Source organism: Schistocerca serialis, chromosome 1, assembly GCF_023864345.2.
Source record: "Schistocerca serialis cubense isolate TAMUIC-IGC-003099 chromosome 1, iqSchSeri2.2, whole genome shotgun sequence".
In the NCBI taxonomy this organism is placed as follows: Eukaryota; Metazoa; Arthropoda; class Insecta; order Orthoptera; family Acrididae; genus Schistocerca; species Schistocerca serialis.
In genome coordinates, this window is record NC_064638.1 from 375,028,122 (window position 1) to 375,052,089 (window position 23,968).

The 23,968-nt window shown below is 44.5% G+C and overlaps 1 protein-coding gene across 1 annotated transcript in view; it reads left to right on the forward strand.

The window, feature by feature from the left end:
* Positions 1-489: 489 nt before the first annotated feature.
* LOC126470865 (chitinase-like protein Idgf4) overlaps positions 490-23,968 on the forward strand; it is a 47,349-nt gene continuing 23,870 nt past the window's right edge. The window contains exons 1-2 of the mRNA XM_050098884.1: positions 490-650; positions 16,400-16,638. Of these exons, the coding sequence (XP_049954841.1) occupies positions 533-650; positions 16,400-16,638 (357 nt within the window). The 5' untranslated portion in view covers positions 490-532. The remainder of the gene's footprint in view (positions 651-16,399; positions 16,639-23,968) is intronic.

The window sequence follows — 23,968 nt, forward strand, 5'->3', positions numbered from 1 at the left end:
AGAGTCATTCAAACGCATCCCCTCTAATCGACTTAAAAATTCGCAGAGTTCTTAATGTTGTGCTCATACCGAGCTACTATAGGGCTATGAACTGCCCACCAAACGCGCAAGTGTGAATGAATAGCAGTGCAGTCGTGTAGATATAGGGGAACTTCCTCTCCCAAACTTTTCTGTGGTTTCGTTTATTGATTGGTTAATGAAAAAAAAAAAGGAAAAAGGGAAGAAACATGGTCAACATTAAATCGAGGCTGTAGCAGGGATCTGCTGAGCCCTAATGTTGAAGAGAATTTTACACTCCTTGGCGTAAGTGTGATCCGCGCTTCTGTTCTTAACATTGACGCGTATGCAGAGGGGCACGCCCGGTCGTGGGATTGTGTGAGGGGGCCGTGCGCGGCCACTTAGCGAGCGACGTCAGCGGTCCCCTCCAGAAGTTACGATTCGCGGTACTGCCCCCTCCCGGCGACACTGCGGTGACCGCGACGGAGCGCCGACAGCTGTCTGCGCCCGCACAGTGCCACACCGACACCCGGCCATGGCGAAGGTCCCGCTGCTGCTGCTCGCGGCTGCCGCCACCTGTTGGACGAGCGCCGCCGCCTTGGGCGCCACTCGCGTCGTCTGCTACTTGGACGGCGCAGCGCTCAGGCGACCAGGTGAGTTACACGTCCCGTACACCATCTTCTTGTTGTTGTTGTTGTTGTTGTTGTTGTCGTCTTCAGTCCTGAGACTGGCTTGATGCAGCTCTCCATGCTACTCTATCCTGTGCAAGCTTCTTCATCTCCCAGTACCCACTGCAACCTACATCCGTCTGTATCTGTTTAGTGTATTCATCTCATGGTCTCCCTCTACGATTTTTATCCTCCACGCTGCCCTCCAATGCTAAATTTGTGATCCCTTGATGCCTCAGAACATGTCCTACCAACCGGTCCCTTCTTCTTGTCAAGTTGTGCCGCAAACGCCTCTTCTCCCCAATTCTATTCTTCAGCATTCTCCCCAATTCTAATTCCAATTCTAATTCTTAAGCATTCTTCTGTAGCACCACATTTCGAAAGCTTCTATTCTCTTCTTGTCTAAACTATTTATCGTCCATGTTTCACTTCCATACATGGCTACACTCCATGCAAATACTTTCAGAAACTACTTCCTGACACTTAAATCTATACTCGATGTTAACAAATTTCTCTTCTTCAGAAACGCTTTCCTTGCCATTGCCAGTCTACATTTTATATCCTCTCTACTTCGACCATCATCAGTTATTTTGCTCCCCAAATAGCAAAACTCCTTTACTACTTTAAGTGTCTCATTTCCTAATCTAATTCCCTCAGCATCGCCCGATTTAATACGACTACATTCCATTATCCTCGTTTTGCTTTTGTTGATGTTCATCTTATATCCTCCTTTCAAGACACTATCCATTCCGTTCAACTGCTCGTCCAAGTCCTTTGCTGTCTCTGACAGAGTTACAATGTCATCCGCGAACCTCAACGTTTTTATTTCTCCTCCGTGGACTTTAATACCTACTCCGAATTTTTCTTTTGTTTCCTTTACTGCTTGCTCAATATACAGATTGAATAACATCGGGGACAGGCTACAACCCTGTCTCACTCCCTTCCCAACCGCTGCTTCCCTTTCATGCCCCTCGACTCTCATAACTGCCATCTGGTTTCTGTACAAATTGTAAGTAGCCTTTCGCTCCCTGTATTTTACCCCTGCCAGCTTTAGAATTTGAAAGAGAATATTCCAGTCAACATTGTCAAAATCTTTCTCTAAGTCTACAAATGCTAGAAATGTAGCTTTGCCTTTCCTTAATCTATTTTCTAAGATAAGTCGCAGGGTCAGTATTGCCTCACGTGTTCCAACATTTCTGTGGAATCCAAACTGATCTTCGCCGAGGTCGGCTTCTACTAGTTTTTCCATTCATCTGTAAAGAATTCACGTTAGTATTTTGCAGCTGTGACTTATTAAACTGATAGTTCGGTACTTTTCACATCTGTCAACACCTACTTCCTTTGGGATTGGAATTATTATATTATTCTTGAAGTCTGAGGGTATTTCGCCTTTCTCGTACATCTTGCTCACCAGATGGTGCAGTTTTGTCAGAACTGGCTCTCCCAAGGCCGTCAGTAGTTCTAATGGAATGTTGTCTACTCCCGGGGCCTTGTTTCGACTCAGGTCTTTCAGTGCTCTGTCAAACTCTTCACGCAATATCGTATCTCCCATTTCATCTTCATCTATATCCTCTTCCATTTCCATAATATTGTCCTCAAGTACATCGCCCTTGTATAGACCCTTTATATACTCCTTCCATCTTTCTGCTTTCCCTTCTTTGCTTATAACTGAGTTTCCATCTGAGCTCTTGATATTCATACAAGTGGCTCTCTTTTCTCCAAAGGTCTCTTTAATTTTCCTGTAGGCAGAATCTATCTTAACCCTAGTGAGACAAGCCTCTACATCCTTACATGTGTCCTCTGGCCATCCCTGCTTAGTCATTTTCCACTTCCTGTCGATCTCAGTTTTGAGATGTTTGTATTCCTTTTTGCCTGCTTCATTTACTGCATTTTTATATTTTCTCCTTTCATCAATTAAATTCAATATTTCTTCTGTTACCCAAGGATTTCTACTAGCCCTCGTCTTTTTACCTACTTGATCCTCTGCTGCCTTCACTACTTCATCCCTCAAAGCTACCCATTCATCTTCTGCTGTATTTCTTTCCCCCATTCCTGTCAATTGTTCCCTTATGCTCTCCCTGATACTCTGTACAACTCACGATAAATGCTGCGATGTGGAAGGTGTCAACTGAACGAACACAGGAAACACATTTAAAGGAAAAAAAGGGACCGAAAAAATATTTGTATGGTTACATATTGGGCATTTACACATTTGTAATGGGCCAGTGTTTCTGTTCACATATTCCTCTTCGGTATAAAAGTAGTTGTTAAAGAGGAACACCTTCAATCCACATCTGAATGGAATTCTACTATCTGCCAGAAATTTCCAAAGGTTTCTATACTTATATATGAAGATAGTGACTGGGAAAATACCAATTAGGAACATTACGTTTGTAGATTGTGGACAGTTGGGAATGTGGGTCTCACTGGAGGTGTGCAAGGGGTAAGTCCCTGCAGTCGCGCTATTCATCCGTGTCCTCGGTGGCTCAGATGGAGCCGGCTCGCTAGCTCAGCGTGTTCGGTCAGACGGGTGCGTGCTCTCTGTAATAAAAAAACTGGGTCAAGGAATCAACGATCAACTTGAACGGATGTCTTTTGACGTCCACCCAGACCAAACGCAACGAACTATATCGAACAAAATGAAGAAGAAAAAGATGGATAGAGCGTCTGCCATGTAAGCAGGAGATCCCGGGTTCGAGTCACGGTCGGGGCACGCGTTTTCAGCTGTCCCCATCGAGGTGTATCAACAACACCTGTCAGCAGCTGAGGGTTTCAATTAATTATCATTTTTTCTATACTTGCGTACATCACTCTTTGATGCCCCTAAGGGTAACGAAGATCAGTATTCCTTCTAGTGTTGCGTTCGTGAATGTCTCTGTTACTCAAACTCAGATGGATCTGTTGTCCTATTTCTGACGCCTCTCTCCTGCTGTTGCAGTTTTACAAGTAATCTGAGAGTTATACAGTCTTCTGCGACTGTATAAAGTTTTACTTGAACCACACACACTTCGCCATACTTAAACCATCACCAGTGGTCACCTAACAGTTGTGGTTTAGTTTACAAATCAGTTTAACGAGATCACAAATAGTTCTCAGGTTTAAAATGACTTTTTCAGAACCCACGTTTTATGGCTCCTACATTATTTCCATGTGTTCTCGGGGAGGGAGGGAGGGAGGGAGGGAGGGAGGGAGGGAGGGAGCGGGATACACAGCAACATTAAGCCAAATAGGGGACTGATGACCTCAGATGTTAAGTCCCATAGTGCTCAGAGCCATTTGAACCATCTGAATTTTGAGCACACTTGACATAAACATGCTGCCACAAAAGCAAAACAAATGACGACCACATTTCGCATGATCGAAGTAACGAAATAAAGTACGCGTAACCATCGCAGCCGTGGCGTGACTGTCAAAGTGTAAAAATATCCAAACCAGAAAATACTATGGCCAATCCATCGCAGTGTGTTAAAATTCGAGCACATGTGGATAAGAGAACACATGCAGAAAACGCTGTAGCCGCATTTACAACTGACTGGTCTAAAACTATACATCTCTTCATCGTGTGAAACCAATTATCAAATAATTTTTTAAATTATTTTTTGCCCTCTTGTTACCCATTGATTGTTCCAAGCGTGCAAGAGGTCTTCACTCACAAAAATAGGCATCCTTTCTCACAAGTCCTCACCAGTGGAAGCGAAGATAGTTTCAATCGACACGTTTGGAGCTGCAGGAAGTCTAGAACTACCAGATTGTCAAAACGAATGATAATCTAACATGGCTTCTTGCTTAATTTTTGAACTCGTTGAACAGTTCTTTCCACTATGCAGCACAATGCACCATCCACTGTTCTGTCAAAGATCTTCTAGAGAAATTCGCTCTGAGCATAAAAATGTATAGCGAATGGTGACGCTTACAGTTGAACTTAGTGGTAACCACATAGAGTAAGATTACATAATCTACCTGTTGAGAAATAAAATACTGATCCATAATCAATTACATAATAATATCCTAAATGTTATTCTCATCACTCTCTCTCCTTTTATTTTCTTGTTTGCAGCCGTGCACAGCGATTTGCTATCGACACAAAGTATTAATGCTCATAGGAGAGTTGTATAATGAACAGCCCCGATGGACACACAACAGATTTGTACAGCGGTGACATATTCCCTGAACAGAATACAAGAGTAGACTTTATAGAATTGTTTAATCTTAGCACTTTCTTGCGAGTCTTAATGGCATTCTGAAAAAAGATCGAATACAGAAGTAACCTTCGGATAATTTTAACTGCCCGTGGTTTAACGAAAATGTCGTTGTGTAACACACGATCTATATGAAACGAGACAGAAGGCCATCGCGGGCTACCATCTTCGTCATATTCAATAATGAAATTATTCTCTACGTTTGGCATAAACTATTGGAAATATTATAAAAGATGCAAATTTAGGAGACATCTGTATGTCGCCAACATCCGGGTGAAGGTCGCGTAAATGGAGCAGAAACACTGCAGATAAGCTGCTTATCGAACGTGACGCGTCTAAACAACCCAGAAACGACTATCGCATTTTGCTGAATCGACGAAACCCTATGACTATGATGCCTAACATACACGCTGAAACCTGAAAGGGTTGACATAGTATTCGCTTTCACATAAACCGCACGTGCTAGAAATTTCTACTGACCTTGTCAGGGTTTAGTACCTGAGTGGGATGAGTGGCACACAGGAGACTGTTACCAAAGGTCCGAGGATACGGAATAGGATCTCAGGTCAGTGATTTGCTCTAAGGCTTTTTAAGTAACAGAACCCAGTATTTTATCCTGGACGGCGGGTCTTATTGAATACAAGAGTATAGTCAGGAGGTCGTCAGGGAAGTGCAATAAGAGCGCTTTTGTTCTCTATATAGGGCGAACGTTAATAAAACCGACAGACTGCAGGGACGAATTCCTGATAGGAAATGGAGGAAAAAGGTTCCTATGAACATGTGTCCGGAAATGCATCGTTGCCCGGCACATGGCGCTGACGAATGGATGTTCCTCTGACCATGTGCCGTGTGTTCCTTGTTTGTCGCAGGCTGTGTGATTAACGCAGAGAACTGTAAGCACCAGAATGGTCCGGTATTAATGTCGTGAACAAGCCGAGATGGTCGCCAAGAATCCCTGCCCACACGTTGATGCTGAACCGATGCTGACGAGACGCCTCAACCATTCTCCGAGGCCTGTCTGTAGCCCATACATGACGATTATGCACATCGATGATGCTAGTTTCTGATAAAGGTTGCTTCGTCAGTTAAGAGGACTGATGATAGAAATCCCATAACTGTGATGATCTGGTGCAAAAACCATCGACAAAATTCGTCCCGTAGAGGATAATTCGCTACTAATGATTCTTGGAGTCGTTGTAGGTGAAAGAGAAGTAGCGGTTTTCATGCAGGATACACGTATTCGTTCTTTGACTTACACCATGTTGGCAGGGCCAGTTGCCTGGAGCTTCTACTAGGGTTCGCCTCAATATCCTGCAGAATCCGGTCCTCCAAATCTGGTGTTCACACCGTCCGCCGTTTTCCTGCACGTTCGTCTGTCTGAAAGGACCCATGATCACACCAACGTTCCAAAAAGGGCCTGGAATGTTGTGTGGCGTAGTTGGTGTCTGTGAAGGTACTTGTTTTGGTATAGCCGTGCTGTCTCTCAACTGTTTCCATCTACTTGGTCGCACACAAACAATGTCTCAGCTCGTTTCCGGCATGAATACTGAGCCATTCTACTGCTTGCAGTACGCTGCGTCACTAACACAACCTGCAAAAAATGGTTCAAATGGCACTGAGCACTATGGGACTTAACTTCTGAGGTCATCAGTCCCCTAGAACTTAGAACTACTTAAACCTAACTAACCTAAGGACATCACACACATCCATGCTCGAAGCAGGATTCGAACCTGCCACCGTAGCGGTCGCGCGGTACCTGACTGTAGCGCCTAGAATCGCTCGGCCACTGCGGCCGGCCACAACCTACAACACAGGAAAAACATATGGCTCGTGGTCAGAGGAACTGTCATTCGTCAGCACTGTCTAGCGTGGCAACAACGCATCTCCAGACATATGTCCGTAGGACCTTTTCTCCTCCGTTTTCAGTCTGGAATCCGTCCCTGCAGTTTATCGGTTTTACGAGTATTTGTTACGGCGTTAAGTCAAGCGCCGGCATACCAGTCGGGAACTAGACGTCAGCCAATTGCAAGCTGACTGACCTGTTTCTAGGACGACAACGCAACAGCAGCGGTCTCTATGCGAAGAGGAATTAAGTGCCGCGCCCGACTGGTCGCAGAGATGCTTCAAGACTAGCGAGCTGAATAGAAGCGTCAACTGTATTACTTCACTTGTATTAGGAATTGAATATATTAAAGAAGCTTGTTTATTTTGCTTGTCATCCTTTGCTTGCGGCACATCTATGTAATTCTCAAAGTAATAAAACTCATTAATACGATCTGCATCAATAGTTGTGTAGTGATCAGAGAAAGCAGGTTTCCTAGACACCTCACTTTTGACGACTAGGCAGGATTTAACATTATTAATGTTCACTTCACCCCGTATACATGAACGGCCTGTCGGATAGCGTGAGCAGCAATATGAGACTGTTTTCTGGCGGCGATGTAGTGTACCGGACACTGTCGTCTTTGAGAGACTGTAGGAGGATACAGGTGATTTGGACAGAATTTCTATTTGATATGATGAAATGCGGCTTGCTCTAAATGTGGAAAAATGTAAATTAATGTAGATGATTAGGAAGAACAACCTTGTAATGGAATAAAGTGTTTACACAGTCACATCGATTAAATGTCTAGACGTAAAGTTGCAAACTGACATGAAATGCTAGGAGCACATAAGTTCGGCTGTAGGGAAAATGAATTGTCCATTTAATTTTACTGGGAGAATTCTAGCAATGTATAGCTCATTTCTACGGTAAATAAGAACTCTTGTGAGGTCCATTCTCGAGTGCTGCTCAAGTGTTTGGGATGCACAACAGGTCGGATTAACGGAAGACATCGAAGCACTTCAGGGGCGTGCTGCTAGATTTGTTACGGGGATCAGCACACGAGATTACCGATATGCACGGTGAACTCAAACGGGAATCCCTGGAGGAGAAGACTTCCCTTTCGAAAAACGCCACTGAGAAGGTTTAGAGGTTCAGCATTTGCGACGGACTGTGAAACGATTCTAATGCTACCAGCACACATCTCGCCTAAGGACAGGGAAGAAAAGAGAAATCATTACTCGAGTGGAAGCATATGGACAGTCGTTTCATCCCTTGCCCCATTTATCAGTGGAACAGGAAAGGGAACGCCTACCACTACAGGGCATCCATCCGCCATGCACCGTGTGGTGGCTGCGTAGTATGTATCTAGACGTAGATCGTTTGAGAAAGAAAAAAGTCTCAATGGGAAAGAACAGATCACTGGAATGATTTTCACAGTCTTAAACGCCGCTCGGTCTAGGGCGCCTTGTCACAGTCCGTGCGGCTCCCCACGTCGGAGGTTCGAGTCCTCCCTCGGGCATGGGTGTGTGTGTGTGTTGTCCATAGCGTAACTTAGTTTAAGTTAGATTAAGTAGTGTGTAGGCGTAGGGACCGTTTACCTCAGCAGTTTGGTCCCGTAAGTCCTTACCACAGATTTCCAGTTTTTACAGTCTTACAGTAACTATCCCACAGTTGGCAGCTAGTCGTTTACGCGAACCTCGGAAGCCGTAGATCAGAATGACAGGATACAAATTATCATGCACAAGAAAATAAAGCAGCTGAAACCCTCTTACATAAATCGTCTGCAGTTACCATCACGTCTGATCTCAATAGGTCCACTATGCAATAAAGAGGTTAGCAGAAAAGAATAAACCGTGGTGGCCTAAAGACCTTACAAGAACGTTTATGGATTCTGTGATTCACAAACGTAAATTTTTTTATTAATCTGTTTCGATATCTGCTCCTACAGTTGCACGAAAACGTTTAATTTTTTTTATTCCAGCATCAACCACATTCAGCGCGAGACGTCTGTAATCAACTGCGGCGATGGTGTCAGCCATTCGAGTATTCGAATCGTCGAGGCTACACACAATCAATTGGAAAACTTGATGTCTGAGAAAACTCTGAAGGAAAAGTCGAAGGATTTAGCGCCTAATGGACAACGTGACTTGGTGCTCAGCTTTGCCATCCGACGTTCTCGATACGCTTGATCACAGATGCATCGCACACACTTAGCTCAGTGTGGCGGTGAACCATCTTGTTTCAAAACAACTTTTGGTTAACAGCCGGTTATTGTGGTAAACCATATAGCAGATGCATATCATGATCACTTACAGATTTAACATTTATCTGAAGAAAGATGAACTGTTCAACAATACGCTCAAACATCAAGTAAAAGGAAGTGGACTGGTTGTGCCGCTGACGTTACATTTGTCTGTTCACTGAATCTAACTAATAAAAAGTGGAAAATGTAGCGTTGCTAGGAAATCACCATACTATTTCAACGTTCAAGAACGTCCACAACAAACTTCATTCGTTCTGGCTTCGCATCAGGTCCTGGCGGTTGCAGCAGTTGTAATCGGATAGAGTACAACTATGATTTTTACGGAGTACTCGTTGCATGATAGTCGTAGGAATTTGGAATTCCTGAGGGACCCTCCAAAGATACTTGTGTGGTGAACGCTGGAAAGTTGTCCATATACCATGTGTCTGGTTCAGTTTTCCGTAGTCGTCCAGAATGATGCTTCTTCACATTTTTACATGCTTTCTGCATGAAACTGCTCTAGCACCAGCGATACGAGGACTAGGAGGTGGTTCGAACCCTTAACGTGGTAGGAAGTTTGATTTCACCTGAATGTCAAGTTTGATCGAAAGTAACCAACCCACAGACTGCTTAACGCCTGCCAGTGTGCTATATCCTTGGTTTCGCATGAAACATCTGGCCATTAAAATTGTATGGATGGCAAATAAAGACAATTTATCGACTCTGTGTGTACGTTATAGCAGCAGAGATACATGAATAAATTAGTAGGGGATTTTGAGGAATTCGGGTTGCAAAATTCAGTACTCGGATCTGCCTCCTCTGGCGGCAACAACGGCTCTGACCCGACCGGGCGTCAAATCGAACTGAGCTGGCAGAACAGGTTTGTTTATATCATTAGATGCTGTTTCAACCCTACACCAGGGTTCATTAATCATAGTGACCGTCGAACGGTGGAGTGCCACTCTCTCGGCAATTCAGGACCAGATGTTTTAAGTGAGTAACAGAGCAGTACGATAGACAAACTCCTCAAGTCTCTTTGAGAGGATGCTCATTCTTACTACGCTTGGCGCAGTCATCGGCTAAGAAGTAATAAGGACTACTGAAAATGACTAATGCGTCGAAACAGGTTTAGCCAGTGAACAATATTTTTTTGAGGGTTGACTGATAACCCGTGTAGCCAAGTTTAGAGCGTTCAATGATGCTCTAGGTCAGCAACTTCGAAAATCTGCTTTCCCAGTCCAAACTTGTGCTCCGTCTCTATCAGTATCTTCGTCGACGGAACGTTAAAGCCTCATTTTCCATTCTTTTTTATCTTTACATGACACTATACAGCGAATATACACTATCTGACGAAAAGTATCTGCCCACTGTTAGTGCTTCCGATGTTCCATTAGGCGCTAAATCCTTCGACTTTTCCTTCAGAGTTTTCCTTCAGAGTTTTCTCAAACATCAAGTTTCCCAATCGCTTGTGTGCAGCCTAGATGATCCGCTGGGGACACTTTCAGTGAGGTGTCTATGTCTGTGGAGCAATGACAGCCCATTTTTCATCAAGAGCCGAAGCTAAAGTAGATCGCGATGTTGGATGCTGTGGTCTGGAGCGAAGCAGACGTTCTAACTCATCCTACACGTGTTCCATTCCGCTGGGTTCAGTTCTGGACTCTGCGCAGGCGAGTTAATCTCAGAGATGTTATTACTCTACAAACCATTATCTCAAAGATGCTGCTTTATGACAGGCTGCACTGTCGTGCTGATGTAAACAGTCATCATCTCCGAACTGTTCCTCTGCTACATGCAATAGCCAGTGCTGTAAAGTGTGTTCATAGTCTATCCATCTGCCTTTAGTGTTTTCTTAAACGCAATAAGGAGACGACACCCTGGTCATGAAGAATACCTCCATACCGTAATAACATGTCCATTTACTGTCGGCACTACACGTGATAGCAGGTAACGCTCTCCAACCTTTCACCAAACGCAAAACCTCCCATTGCACTGCGTTACTCATCACTTCAAATCACTTGTCTCGAGTTGTCGACTCTCCAGTGGCGTCGCTCCTTACACCTCCTCAAGCGTCGTTTAGCATTTTCTGCAGGAATGTGTGACATACGAGGAGCCACTCGACCACTGTATCCCACTCTTTTTGACTCGCCACGCACCGTAAGCGTACTAGATGGACTGCTGCTAGCACTTTGGGACTCACGAGTCATTCCTTCCGATTATTTCATGCGATGTTCGGCGGTCCCTGTCCATCAGTACATGAGGTCTGTCTGGTCCCGGTTTATGTGTGGTTGTTCCTTCGTGTTTCCACTTCACAACATCATGACAGTGGTTTAAACGCCACTATGCATTTTTTGTTTGGACAAGAAGAGAATAGAAGCTTTCGAAATGTGGTGCTACAGAAGAATGCTGAAGATTAGATGGGTAGATAACATAACTACTGGGGAGGTATTGAATATAATTGGGGAGAAGAGGAGTTTGTGGCACAACTTGACAAGAAGAAGGGACCGGTTGGTAGGACATGTTCTGAGGCATCAAGGGATCACAAATTTAGCATTGGAGAGCAGCATGGAGGGTAAAAATAATAGAGGGAGACCAAGAGATGAATACACTAAGCAGATTCAGAAGGATGTAGGTTGCAGTAAGTACTGGGAGATGAAGAAGCTTGCACAGGATAGAGTAGCATGGAGAGCTGCATCAAACCAGTCTCAGGACCGAAGACCACAACAACGGGAACAACAACAACATGCATTTTTTACTCTGGTGACTTCCATGTTCGAGGTCACTGAGCTCTGCTGACCGACCCATTCTGCTCTTACTGCTTCCCTGCTGATAACACAATATTCCCCGCTTCCTTCGTGTTGTGGGATTCGTCTCTCCTAACACCTAGTGGTCGATTTCGCTCTACATAGGAGTGTCTAGATACTTTCGGCCTCGCGGGGTAGCCGTGCGCGGTCTAGGCCTGCGTCAATATCTCGGTAGATGAAATACTTTTGAATCATGAAGACACATCAAGATACTTGACTCTTTGCGTCCTTTCACTTACCGTGAAACTTATTTTGGTACCTTGTACGTTTTACGAAATATCTGGGATGCCCACATTATGCAAGGCAGCATATGCGTTATTTATTGCATGCTCCAATCACGCATGTAAGCGGACACATTTGGCCTTTTATTCTCAGTGGACATTATGTGGTTAGGTAAGGGAAAATTTCACACTATAAAAACTTAAGCTGCACTTAGAATTACGTGGAAAAAGTTTTACACGTAAATAAACCAGATTTCCATTACTATGGTAGCCCAGTCTCAAAACAAAACTAGTGGGAGCTGAAAATCACGGTCTATACATATTAGAAAAGTGTTCTTTTCTTTATATGTATAACTATATTGTCAAAAAATATCGTCAGATATCTTAAGTAGTAATAATGAAGAGCTTCCAGTATGTTTCATTTCTTACAGTTGGACGTCATTTCGGCGGATTCCGTGCCTATCGAGTGAGTTGAGTAACTGCTTAGTATTACCGACTGATTAATAAATGCGGAGTCAAGTGACTTACCTGTGTCACTGGCAGGCGTGAGACCGTCTGGACTGATATAATGCGTACTCTGTTAGTGGCAGCGGCAAGAGAGAATGGAGAGAGTGAAACACACTGCGAAAAAATAATAGTCACTCCCACTGAATAACTCCAACGGGCCACTGAACTTAACGTCTCTGACCGACAGACGGAATGCCAACAACAGACTCATATTGTTTCATTCTACGACAAACAAGACCAGGGCGTTGGTTTTTATTCTGATGATCATCTCCTTAAAGTCGCCACCTCTTCTTCTCTCATAGGCCAAGGCGAAGTACTGGAGATAATACACTATCCACCACCAAGATTCGCACTAGCTATTCCGAAACACATACATGCTCGCTCATACACAGACACTGCGACGTCGTCTGCACCATCACGGCCACTCGCTAAGCGGGCGATATAATTTGTACTTGTCGGATAATTGAGTCGCGCATACGTAGAAACTCAGTGTGGCAAACACGATGCGACAGCTGTAAATTGACTTCTCCTCTCTTCGGCGATATATGTGATAGTCACCAGATGAAGCTGACAACGATTCTCACCGAATTCACTTGTATTCCTAAACGCACAGAAAATTTCGCATTCTCCTGTGGAAAACGCTGAAATAAAATCATAAATTTACTACAATGAACGATCTGTAATATGGACTAACTATAGTGAGTTAATTTAAGAACTTATCGAGCAGATTATTAGCATAAAATTTGCCTCAAATACACGAGTAGATACATTAAACTTACCAACGTTGTTTGCCACTTTACAGAACGAGATATAAAATATCAGACTCATTATCTTTCTTTTGATTCGTGAGAGTTCTTTTCATTGGCGGGAGGGATACCAAAATTGGGAAGCATCTCGCTTTTCTTATTAGATATTTCATTTCTTTCGATATAATATTACTGGTACCACGGTGTAAGGGACACTTAAAAATGTGGTTTCAGTCGTCGCTATAGAAAAATTCGTCACTTTATTAAATTAATTCTATTCGTCCTGTTTTCATTTGCGTTTTAACCTGTAATGTCATTTCACGGACTGTGGCCTGAACCGGTAAGTTACAATGTATCATCTGCTGACTACCCAGTGAGTTCGGGGAAAGACGGAGGCAAAACAACACACATACAAACACCAAATAAAACACGTATGCAAATATTTCGTCTTGATAATGAAAATAAATTCTCGAAACGTGTAGTATGAAGCATGAAAAAAGACGTAAACAGTGTTTCATTATTTAAAACGTGAATGACATAGTTGCAGGCCTTCCAAAAACATTGATTATTATTAATGAAATTAAAAACTGGTATGTTTTAAATGAGCATTGTGTATACACATATGAAGGGCCCCTTTCATGAGCACAAACTGAAATGTTTGTTCGCCTGTAATAAATAATTTTCGTTGTTCTTTATGTCCTCGCACTATAGTCACAAAACAAATTCTGGTGAACACTTTGAGTTTCTCTTCTCGCTATCCATGGTTTCACCCACCATCGTTCCCATGTCTCTTTCTTTTCAAGCAATGCTCTCGCCAACAACATGTGCTGTTGTACTGGCGGTTAACTGCTCGGCATCCATTACCAACCAAATACGACGAAAAATATTACGGCAGTGTTATAGGTCCAGTGAAACAGCTTGGTCGTAGAGGTTTGACGAAAGTTTTGAGAAAGACTTTTTACAACGTAATACGGGCCTCAGGTTTCATGCATTTGTGTCGGCTAGCAATAAAACTACATTGCTGACGTCACACAAACGAGCGCTGAGGCCTGTATTTATCGTAAGCCACGTGTAATCGTAACATACGAAGTCAAGCAAGCCAACCGTCCACTGACAGCATACACTCGTTCAAGGTCTGTAAAACTGTACAGTAAACATAAACCACTGTGGGCCACCAACTCTTTGGAATCAATTATCACCACATCCTGGCGATACACCACACAGAGGCAGTTGTTACATAATGGCAGTTATAGTATTCATCCGATTACATTACCTGTTCAGCATTGAATGTTGCTTGCTTGCCACGATCAATTATGCACACATCGTGTGTCTGACGTACACAGAACATAGGCGAACTAACAGCAAATACATAACTCACAGATCTTTTTTGCCTCCATTTATTGGGTTTCGGGCACAGGCTGAAAGTAACATATAGCAACAAGTCTGTTCTCAACTCACGTTCCGGCCACCGAGCAACCGCCTATGCCCTCGTGGATTCGTTCACTGCCTACAGCACACAGCGCGTGAACAAATAGAGACTTCCCAAACTAGAGAGACAAGGCACAATTGGCAGAGGCAAGGTAGAGGAAGTGGTGCAGACCTAGAAGGCTAAGTCGAAATAATGCCACTGTCGGCACACTAGAGATGTAAGTACACTACTGACCATTAAAATTGCTACACCAAGAAGAAATGCAGATGATAAACGGGTATTCATTGGACAAATATATTGTACTAGAACTGACATATGATTACATTTTCACGTAATTCGGGTGCATAGATCCTGAGAAATCAGTACCCAGAACAACCACCTCTGGCCGTAATAACGGCCTTGATACGCCTGGGCATTGAGTCAAACAGAGCTTGGATGGCGTGTACAGGTACAGCTGCCCATGCAGCTTCAACACGATACCACAGTTCATCAAGAGTAGTGACTGGCGTATTGTGAAGAGCCAGTTTAAACGGCCACCACTGACCAGGCGTTTTCAATTGGTGAGAGATCTGGAGAATGTGCTGGCCAGGGCAGCAGTCGAATATTTTCTGTATCCAGATAGGCGAATCAGGACCTGCAACATGCGGTCGTGCATTATCCTGCTGAAATGTAGGGTTTCGCAGAGATCGAATGAAGGGTAGAGCCACGGGTGGTAACACATCTGAAATGTAAAGTCCAATGTTCAAAGTGTCGTCAATGCGAACAAGAGGTGACCGAGACGTGTAAGCAATGGCACCCCTTACCATCACGCCGGGTGATACGCCAGTATGGCGATGACGAATACACGCTTCCAATGTGCGTTGACCGCTATGTCGCCAAACACGGATACGACCATCATGATGCTGTAAACAGAACCTGGATTCATCCGAAAAAAATGACGTTTTGCCATTTGTGCACCCAGGTTCGTCGTTGAGTACACCATCGCAGGCGCTCCTGTCTGTGATGCAGCGTCAAGGGTAACCGCAACCACGGTCTCCGAGCTGATGGTACATGCTGCTGCAAACGTCGTCGAACTGTTCGTGCAGATGGTTGTTGTCTTACAAACGTCCCCATCTGCTTACTCACGGATCGAGACGTGGCTGCACGATCCGTTACAGCCATGCGGATAAGATGCCTGTCATCTCGACTGATAGTGATACGAGGCCGTTGGGATCCAGTATTACCCTGCTGAACCCACCTATTCCATATTCTGCTAACAGTCATTGGATCTCGGCCAACGCGAGCAGCAATGATACAATAAACCGCAATCGCGGTAGACTACGATCCGACCTTTATCAAAGTCGGAAACGTGATGGTACGCATTTCTCCTCCTTACACGAGGCATCACAGCAACGTTTCACCAGGCAACGCCGGTCGACTGCTGTTTGTGTATGAGAAATCGGTTGGAAACTTTTCTCATGTCGGCACGTTGTAGGTGACGCCACCGGCGACAACCTTGTGTGAATGCTCTGAAAAGCCAATCATTTGCGTATCACAGCATCTTCTTCCTGTCGGTTAAATTTCGCGTCTCTAGCACGTCATCTTCGTGGTGTAGCATTTTTAACGGCCAGTAGTGTATTTAAATGGATGTATACACGAATTATGTTATTTTTGTTGTTCTTCAACTGTAATGCCATGACATGTCCAACATCCTTGTTAAAGTGGTCAACAGATAAATAAAACTGCTGCTACTACTACTGCTATTGAGTCTGATGTATGTTGCAGAGCCACACCGTATGCTTGTGTCGGAGATCGAGCCCAGCCTGACCTACTGCACGCACCTCATCTACGGCTACGCCACCATCGACACGGACAGTTACAAGGCGGTGCCTCGGCACGAGGGCGAGGGCACCAACTACACCAGCGTGGTGGAGCTCAAGAGGCGCTTCCCTGCGCTCAACGTGCTGCTCTCCATCGGCGGAGGGAGCGCCGACTCTGGCCAGCGGGAGAAGTACCTGCACCTGGTGAGCGCTACATCTACATCTACATTTGTTCTCCGCAAGCCACCCAACGGTGTGTGGCGAAGGGCACTTAACGTGCCACTGTCATTACCTCCGCTTCGTGTTCCAGTCACGTATGATTCGCGGGAAGAACGACTGCCGGAAAGCCTCCGTGGGCGCTCGAATCTCTCTAATTTTACATTCGTGATCTCCTCCGGAGGTATAAATAGGGGGAAGCAATATATTCGATACCTCATCCAGAAACGCACCCTCTCGAAACCTGGCGAGCAAGCTACACCGCGATGCAGAGCGCCTCTCTTGCAGAGTCTGCCACTTGAGTTTATTAAACATCTCCGTAACGCTATCACGCTTACCAAATAACCCTGTGACGAAACGCGCCGCTCTTCTTTGGATCTTCTCTATTTCCTCTGTCAACCCGACTTGGCACGGATCCCACACTGATGAGCAATACTCAAGTACATGTCGAACAAGTGTTTTGTAAGCCACCTCCTTTTTTGATGGACTACATTTTCTACCAATGCATCTCAACCTGGCACCCGCCTTACCAACAATTAATTTTATATGATCATTCCACTTCACTTTGGTCAACAACTGGAGCGGATTGAACTTACCGACAGTGGACGTCCGCATTGACCTGTGACTATGTTATGACTTGGCACGTAATGTCAAACATTCACAAAGAAGGGCTCGAGCAGACACAGACATCTACAGACCGATAACGTCGAAGTTGATCTGTTGTAGAATTTTGGAACCTGTTTTATGTTTGTCATTTCTGGAGGTCAATCATGTTCTTTGTAAGAATCCACATTGATTTCGATAACTACGATCATTTGAAACACAGCTCACTTTACTCGTCCACAAGCCCGGAATGCGTGTACACACACCAGTGCCCTGGTTGAAGCCATGTTTCTTGATTTCCAGGAACGAATTCGATAAAGTTTTGCATTTTCATTTTGTGTTTGCCGTGAAGAGTTCATGGGACACAGAACACTGCATATCATTCTTAGCAAATCTTCAGTCATAAAACTAACTTTAGGCATATTGCAAGAGCGTCGTCTAGAGCCATGAATATTAACTGTGTAATGTATATAAGGTCTTCGGAAATTCTCGTTACAAACTTCTACGACTTTTAGAAGGAAGTGAATGCATGATATTTCGAATAGAGATCCATGTCTGGAAATGTACTGTTTTCATTACACGAAGCTTTCAGTTCAATTGTTTAATTCATCCACTTCTGCTTGAGGAACTGAATTACCCATGATTCGGGACAATTATTAGGTAAAAATTCGAAAGAAAACAAAACGAAACATCCATTTATAACTAAAGCTCATTTATTTGTAATAACGCTTAAACATTACGTGTTTACGTTATTCCAAAACAAAAAACACAAGTCTAGATGGATAGAACAAAACTGATGTATTCCAACAGCGGGACGATGTGACGACCACCGACGTTGTTACAGATACTTTACCGATGAATCATGTTCTGGTATTCACTCGCCATCCCACCTGGTGTCTCTTCAGTTTCTAGTGCAGCGGCCAGAACTCGTGCCAACAGGTCTTCCTCTCTCTCAGCAAGGCAGGCCTTAAGTGACATGAGGTGACCGTCTGACGTGTTATATGTCATCCTATCTACCCTATTGCATACCAGGACAAGTAACTCTGATACATTTCCCTTTCCCTCAGAAGATGTGGCTTCGTTACACGCCTCAATTGAAACCGTCATTCCACCAGGAAGGAGGTACACGGCTCGTGTTGTCTGTACTTCAACCATGCCTAGACTGTTAACACCGCGGTTCGACCGCGTCCGCATTGTTGCTTTGTGCCAGAAAGGGCTCTCAAAAAGGGAGGTGTCCAGGCGTCTCAGAGTGGATCGAAGCGATGTTGTTGGGACATGGAGGAGATACAGAGAGACAGGAACTATCGATGATATGCCTCGCTCAGGCCGCCCAAGGTCTACTACTGCAGTTGATGACCGCTATCTTCGGATTATGGCTCGGAGGAATCCTGACAGTAACGCCACCATGTTGAGTAATGCTTTCCGGCAGCTACAGGACGTCGTGTTACGACTCAAACTGTGCGTAGTAGTAGTGGTAGTAGTAGAGGGGTTTTTTGGGCGCACGACAGCAAGGTCTTCAGCGCCCGTTCAGTAACATAGGGAGACGGGTGTCAAGAAAAATCCCAGAACAGGAATATAAAACGGAACATAAAACGCGGGTAACAATCGTTGAAAAATATGTGCTCATCCACACCGAAGCGTGGGATGAAGCAGGGTGTCAACAGTAAAACATGGACAACACAGGAAGAAAATGATAGAGGGAGCTAAAACAATGTAGCAGATGGAAGTGGCTGGCTGACCACAAAGAAAAAAGGGGAGGAGCAGCCACTCTGCAATACAATAAATCCTCCAGCCTAAAAGTTGAGGCCAGAGTCCAGACACGTCACAAAACTTAAAAACCCTAGACACACACGACTCATCATTAGCTAAAACAGAAGGCAGATCCCCATCAACTTGTGCTTCTGCCCGTGCATCACGGTATAAAATGCAGTCTGTTAAAATGTGCCGGACAGAGATGTGCACATCACAAAACGGAGGATCCTCCCGCCGTAATAGAAAGCTATGTGTGAGAGGACAGTGCCCGATCCGAAGAAGTGTGAGGGCCACCTCTTCCCGCCTGAGCAACCGGCAGGAGGAACGCCATGGCCGAGTGGTTGACGTTACCAACCGCAGTTTATTGGCCGTCACCGCCAGCCATTCGTCCTCCCACAACTCCATGCACTTCCTGTGGAGTGCAGCAATGACCGACTGCAAGGGGATAGGACACTGGACCACATCCTGCTCGGGATAGGCTGCATGATGCGCAACTTCACTCTTGACGTCGATAGCGAGGTCCATCTTTGCAGCCACGACACCATGCAGTGTAGTTCAGATGGGCCCAACAACATGGCGAAAGGATCGCTCAGGATTGGCATCACGTTCTCTTCACCGATGAGTGTCACATATGCCTTCAACCAGACGATCGTCGGAGACGTATTTGGAGGCAACCCGGTCAGGCTGAACGCCTTAGACATACTGTCCAGCGAGTGCAGCAAGGTGGAGGTTCCCTGCTGGTTTGGAGTGGCATTAAGTGTGGCCGACGTACGTCGCTGGTAGTCATGGAAGTCGCCATAACGGCTGTACGATACGTGAAGGCCATCCTCTGACCGATAGTGCAACCATATCGGCAGCATACTGGCGAGGCATTCTTTTTCATGGATGACAATTCGCGCCCCCATCGTGTACATCTTGTAAGTTACTTCCTTCAGAATAACTACATCGCTCTACTAAAGTGGCCAGCATGTTCTCCGACATGAACCCTATCGAATATGCCTGGAATAGATTGAAAAGTGTTGTTTCCGGGCGACGTGACCCACCAACCACTCTGAGGGATCTACGCCGAATCGCCGTTGAGGAGCGGGACAATCTGGACCAACAGTGTCTTGGTGGACTTGTGGATAGTATGCCACGACGAATACAGGCATGCATGAATGCAAGAGGATGTGCTACTGGGTATTAGATGTGCCGATGTGTACAGCAATCTGGACCACCACCTCTGAAGGTCTCGCTGTTTGGTGGTACAACATGCAGTGTGTGGTTTTCATGAGCAATAAAAAGGACGGAAATGATGTTTATGTTGATCTCTACTCCAGTTTTCTATACAGGTTACGTAACTCTCGGAACCGAGGTGATGCAAAACTTTTTTTGTGTGTTTCTTATCAGACAACTGCTAAACTAGCACTGGAAGCAGTCACATCCATTAAATATGTAGGAGTATACGTGTAGAGCGCTTTAAGATCGAACTATCACAAGAAACTAATAGTGTGTAAGACAGATACTAGAGAGATTCATCATGAGATTCCCCAGGAAGTGTACATAACCTACGAAAGTGGTAGTTTACAACTGTCGATTAATACCTTAATATTGTTCGTCAGTTTAGGACGCACACCGGATAGGATTGAGAGAAGAAACAGAGAAGTTTCTAAGAAGAGCAGATAGTTTTGTCACAGGTTGGTATAGTAAGGACGAAAGTGCCTCGCAGATGCTCATCCAGCTCCAGCAGCAGACGTTACAGGAGATGTCGTTTACTGTTCAAATTCCACGAGCTTACATTCCTAAATGCGCCACCCAGTATATTGCTTCCACCTGTGCTTATCTCAGGAAAGTACAATGAGAGCACGTTTTGAGAGATTAGAGCTCACAAGGAGAATTATCAAAAATCTTTCTTCTCACGTATCAGTCGCGACTGCAAAATGGAACTTCGAAAGTGACACTGCTGCGTAATGTACTTCGCACCACACAACATAACATGGCTTGTGGAGTCTGCATGAAGATGCGCAAGAAGATTAGAGATTAACATATCATTGGCGAGGAAATCAATAGAGACGGAGATTTTCGGACTGGGAAACGATGAGGAAGGAAACTGGTCGTCTCCTTTTCAAAAGAAATCAATGACAATCTATATATGAAGGGCTAGGCGTGGATTTTTGCCTCCTGAATGCGAGTCCCGTGTCTCGGGAACTGCACCAACTTACTCTGTCGACAAGCAGAGAATAGAGAATACTAACATTTCTTTTGTTTTCTGACATTTCTTTTATTTTCTTTATCTAGGTTACCTTCAAAGTTCACAGCTCTGTTGTAAGTTGGTGGAGACAACAAATGAGAAATACTAATCGTATAATTCTCGTTACGGTGTATTTTCACGCACTGGATTTTTGTTGGTGCTTTGTGTCCGTCATTTTGTTTAAGTCGTAGGTAAGGCAGACGGGTAGATTAATAAGTTTAATATTTTGTGCAACTGACTGTGCCCGAGACTCGCTGAGTTTAGGACGTTAGATTGTGAAGCATGCTGTGTAAGTCCCGTAGACGTCATTAACTATTGGGAGACACGCAACGTTTGGAGGAATAATGTCAGTACTTCTAATATTGCGACTTATTAAAATGTGGATCAGTGTTTGTGGTTGAAAGACGAAACATACTTTTTATACTCTCTGGAAGAAAACAGTTCCAGAACCTGGTAATTTACGGGCTAGATCAGTATATTACCTGGAGAGTCGTGACTTTAATCACCAGACTCGCTTCCCCAAATTACCACTGTTACTGTAAGCCGTAAAAATCGAGCAACGTACATAATACACCGGACTGTCATTGGAGACGACCCGGGTTCAGATCTGCATCCGGCCACTCACGATTTCTCTAGATCGCTAAGGGCAGATTCCTGGTTGGTGCCTTTGAAAAGGACATGGCCGATTTCCTTCCCCGATCAGAACTTGGGCTCTACCTCTAATGGCCTTGACACCGACGGGATATTAATCTCTAATCTTCCTTCTTACATCTGCATTTACGTCAGTACTCCACAAGCCACCTGACAGTGTGTGGTGGAGGGTACCTCTGGTACCGACAACAAGATAAAAGCGAAACAGGCTCTTCCGGCATGTGACTGTCAAGTCTTATGTAAGAACGGTAGATGCGTAGTCTTCTGTGTGACATTATACTGCCAGCCGTATTCTAAGCGCCAAGGCATATCACGAAAAAGTGTCATCAAAAAATGGCACAGTCGCTGGTGTAGTTTGCTTCAGTGTGTATCTAGGTACATAGGTAGGTTCGTGTGAGTTTCTACTTTCGTGTATAGGTAGATTCGTGTGCGTATCTACATGGTGAAAAGTATTTAAACCGACAAACTCTGGGAGGTTGTAGGGGACATCAAACAAATATTTTTCCCTAATGTCAATTTTTCCTATGAGGAGTATTTAAACCGGTAGAGGAAGATTTCTCTGGCGGCAAATTAATTAAACCAACAAACACTTCCCCATTTTTTTATGACCAAGAGACAACATATTAACACAACCCAATTTGAATTACAGTAGATTTTCAAAAATGCCTCCATTGGCATGTAAACGAAGTTCACACCGTCGGATCATGTTCTGTCTGACACGGGCAAAAACCCCAGGAGTAGCTTGAATTGTTCCTCCTGCTGCTACTATCCGGGCTACCAGATCCTCTTTTCATGCAACAGGAGATGTGTAAACAAGGTTGCGCATCTCTACCCACACAGAAAAGTCCAGAGGGGACATATCTGGCGATCGAGCAGGTCATGGTACAGGACCACCTCTACCAATCCACGTTTTTGGGAACCGTCGGTCCAGGAATCGACGCACACGATGACTGAAATGTGCTGGCGCCCCGTCATGTTGGAACCACATGCGTTGTCTTGTAGGGAGCGGGACGTCTTCCAGCAAGTCGGGAAATGCTCTGGCGAGAAATTTGTAATAGTATCTGCCATTTAATGGCCTAGGTAGCAGATACAGCTCAATTATACAGTCCCCAACAACACCGACTCACACATTAACGAAGAACCGCACTTGTTGATCAATCCACTGTGCGGCTCGTCCGCTGTGATGCGCTACGTAGTACGCACCAACCGCACCAGTGTACTCACTCCAGGTGTATCGCTCCATTAGTAAACAGAGACAACGCACTACTACACTGGTGGACAGCAGTTGCCTACTACTGAAGAGCGTAATACGCCCTCTAATAACTAAAGATCGTAACAAGGCCTCTAACAACTGAAGAGCGTAATACAGCCTCCACCGATTTAAATAATCCTCATAGGAGAAATGACAATATGGAAAAATATTTGTTTTGATGTCCCCTACAGCCTCCCAGAGTTTTTCGGTTTAAATAATTTTCACCCTGTATTTTTCTTTTAGGCAGTAGTCCTCTAGAGTTTCTGGCACATGAAGGAAATAACAGAACTATTACTGTCACACGCGTCTCCGAGCAGTTTATGAAGTTTTCCATAACGATCTGTGTCAATAAGATCAGCGCAATATCACGACAGGCGGTTGCGTTTCTCCAGCAATTTGTCGAACTCCAAGAAATAGTTTCAGTATTAAAGGAGATTTAGGTGTCCCCTGACAAGCTAGTAAGATCCTGTAATTCTTCAGGGTTTTCCGCCGAGGCGTAGTCATGTTGATTAATCGGGTTTCTGCTGGTTATTCGCGTCTTTCCTGCACAACGTAGGCGTAAATACCGGACTCGTTCCACACTGGAATCAGTCTCAGGGAACACTTGAAGAAGACTGCGAGTCAAGCAGTTGAAATACCGTGCTGGAAATTCGCGAATAACCGGCAGAAACCCTATTAATCAACTTAGTAAGATACTACTCATTATTTTCAGCTAAAATTAAAGTTTTGGAAACCACTTGTTCGTGTTTAATGGCTCTGAGCACTATGGGACTTAACAGCTATGGTCATCAGTCCCCTAGAACTTAGAACTACTTAAACCTAACTAACCT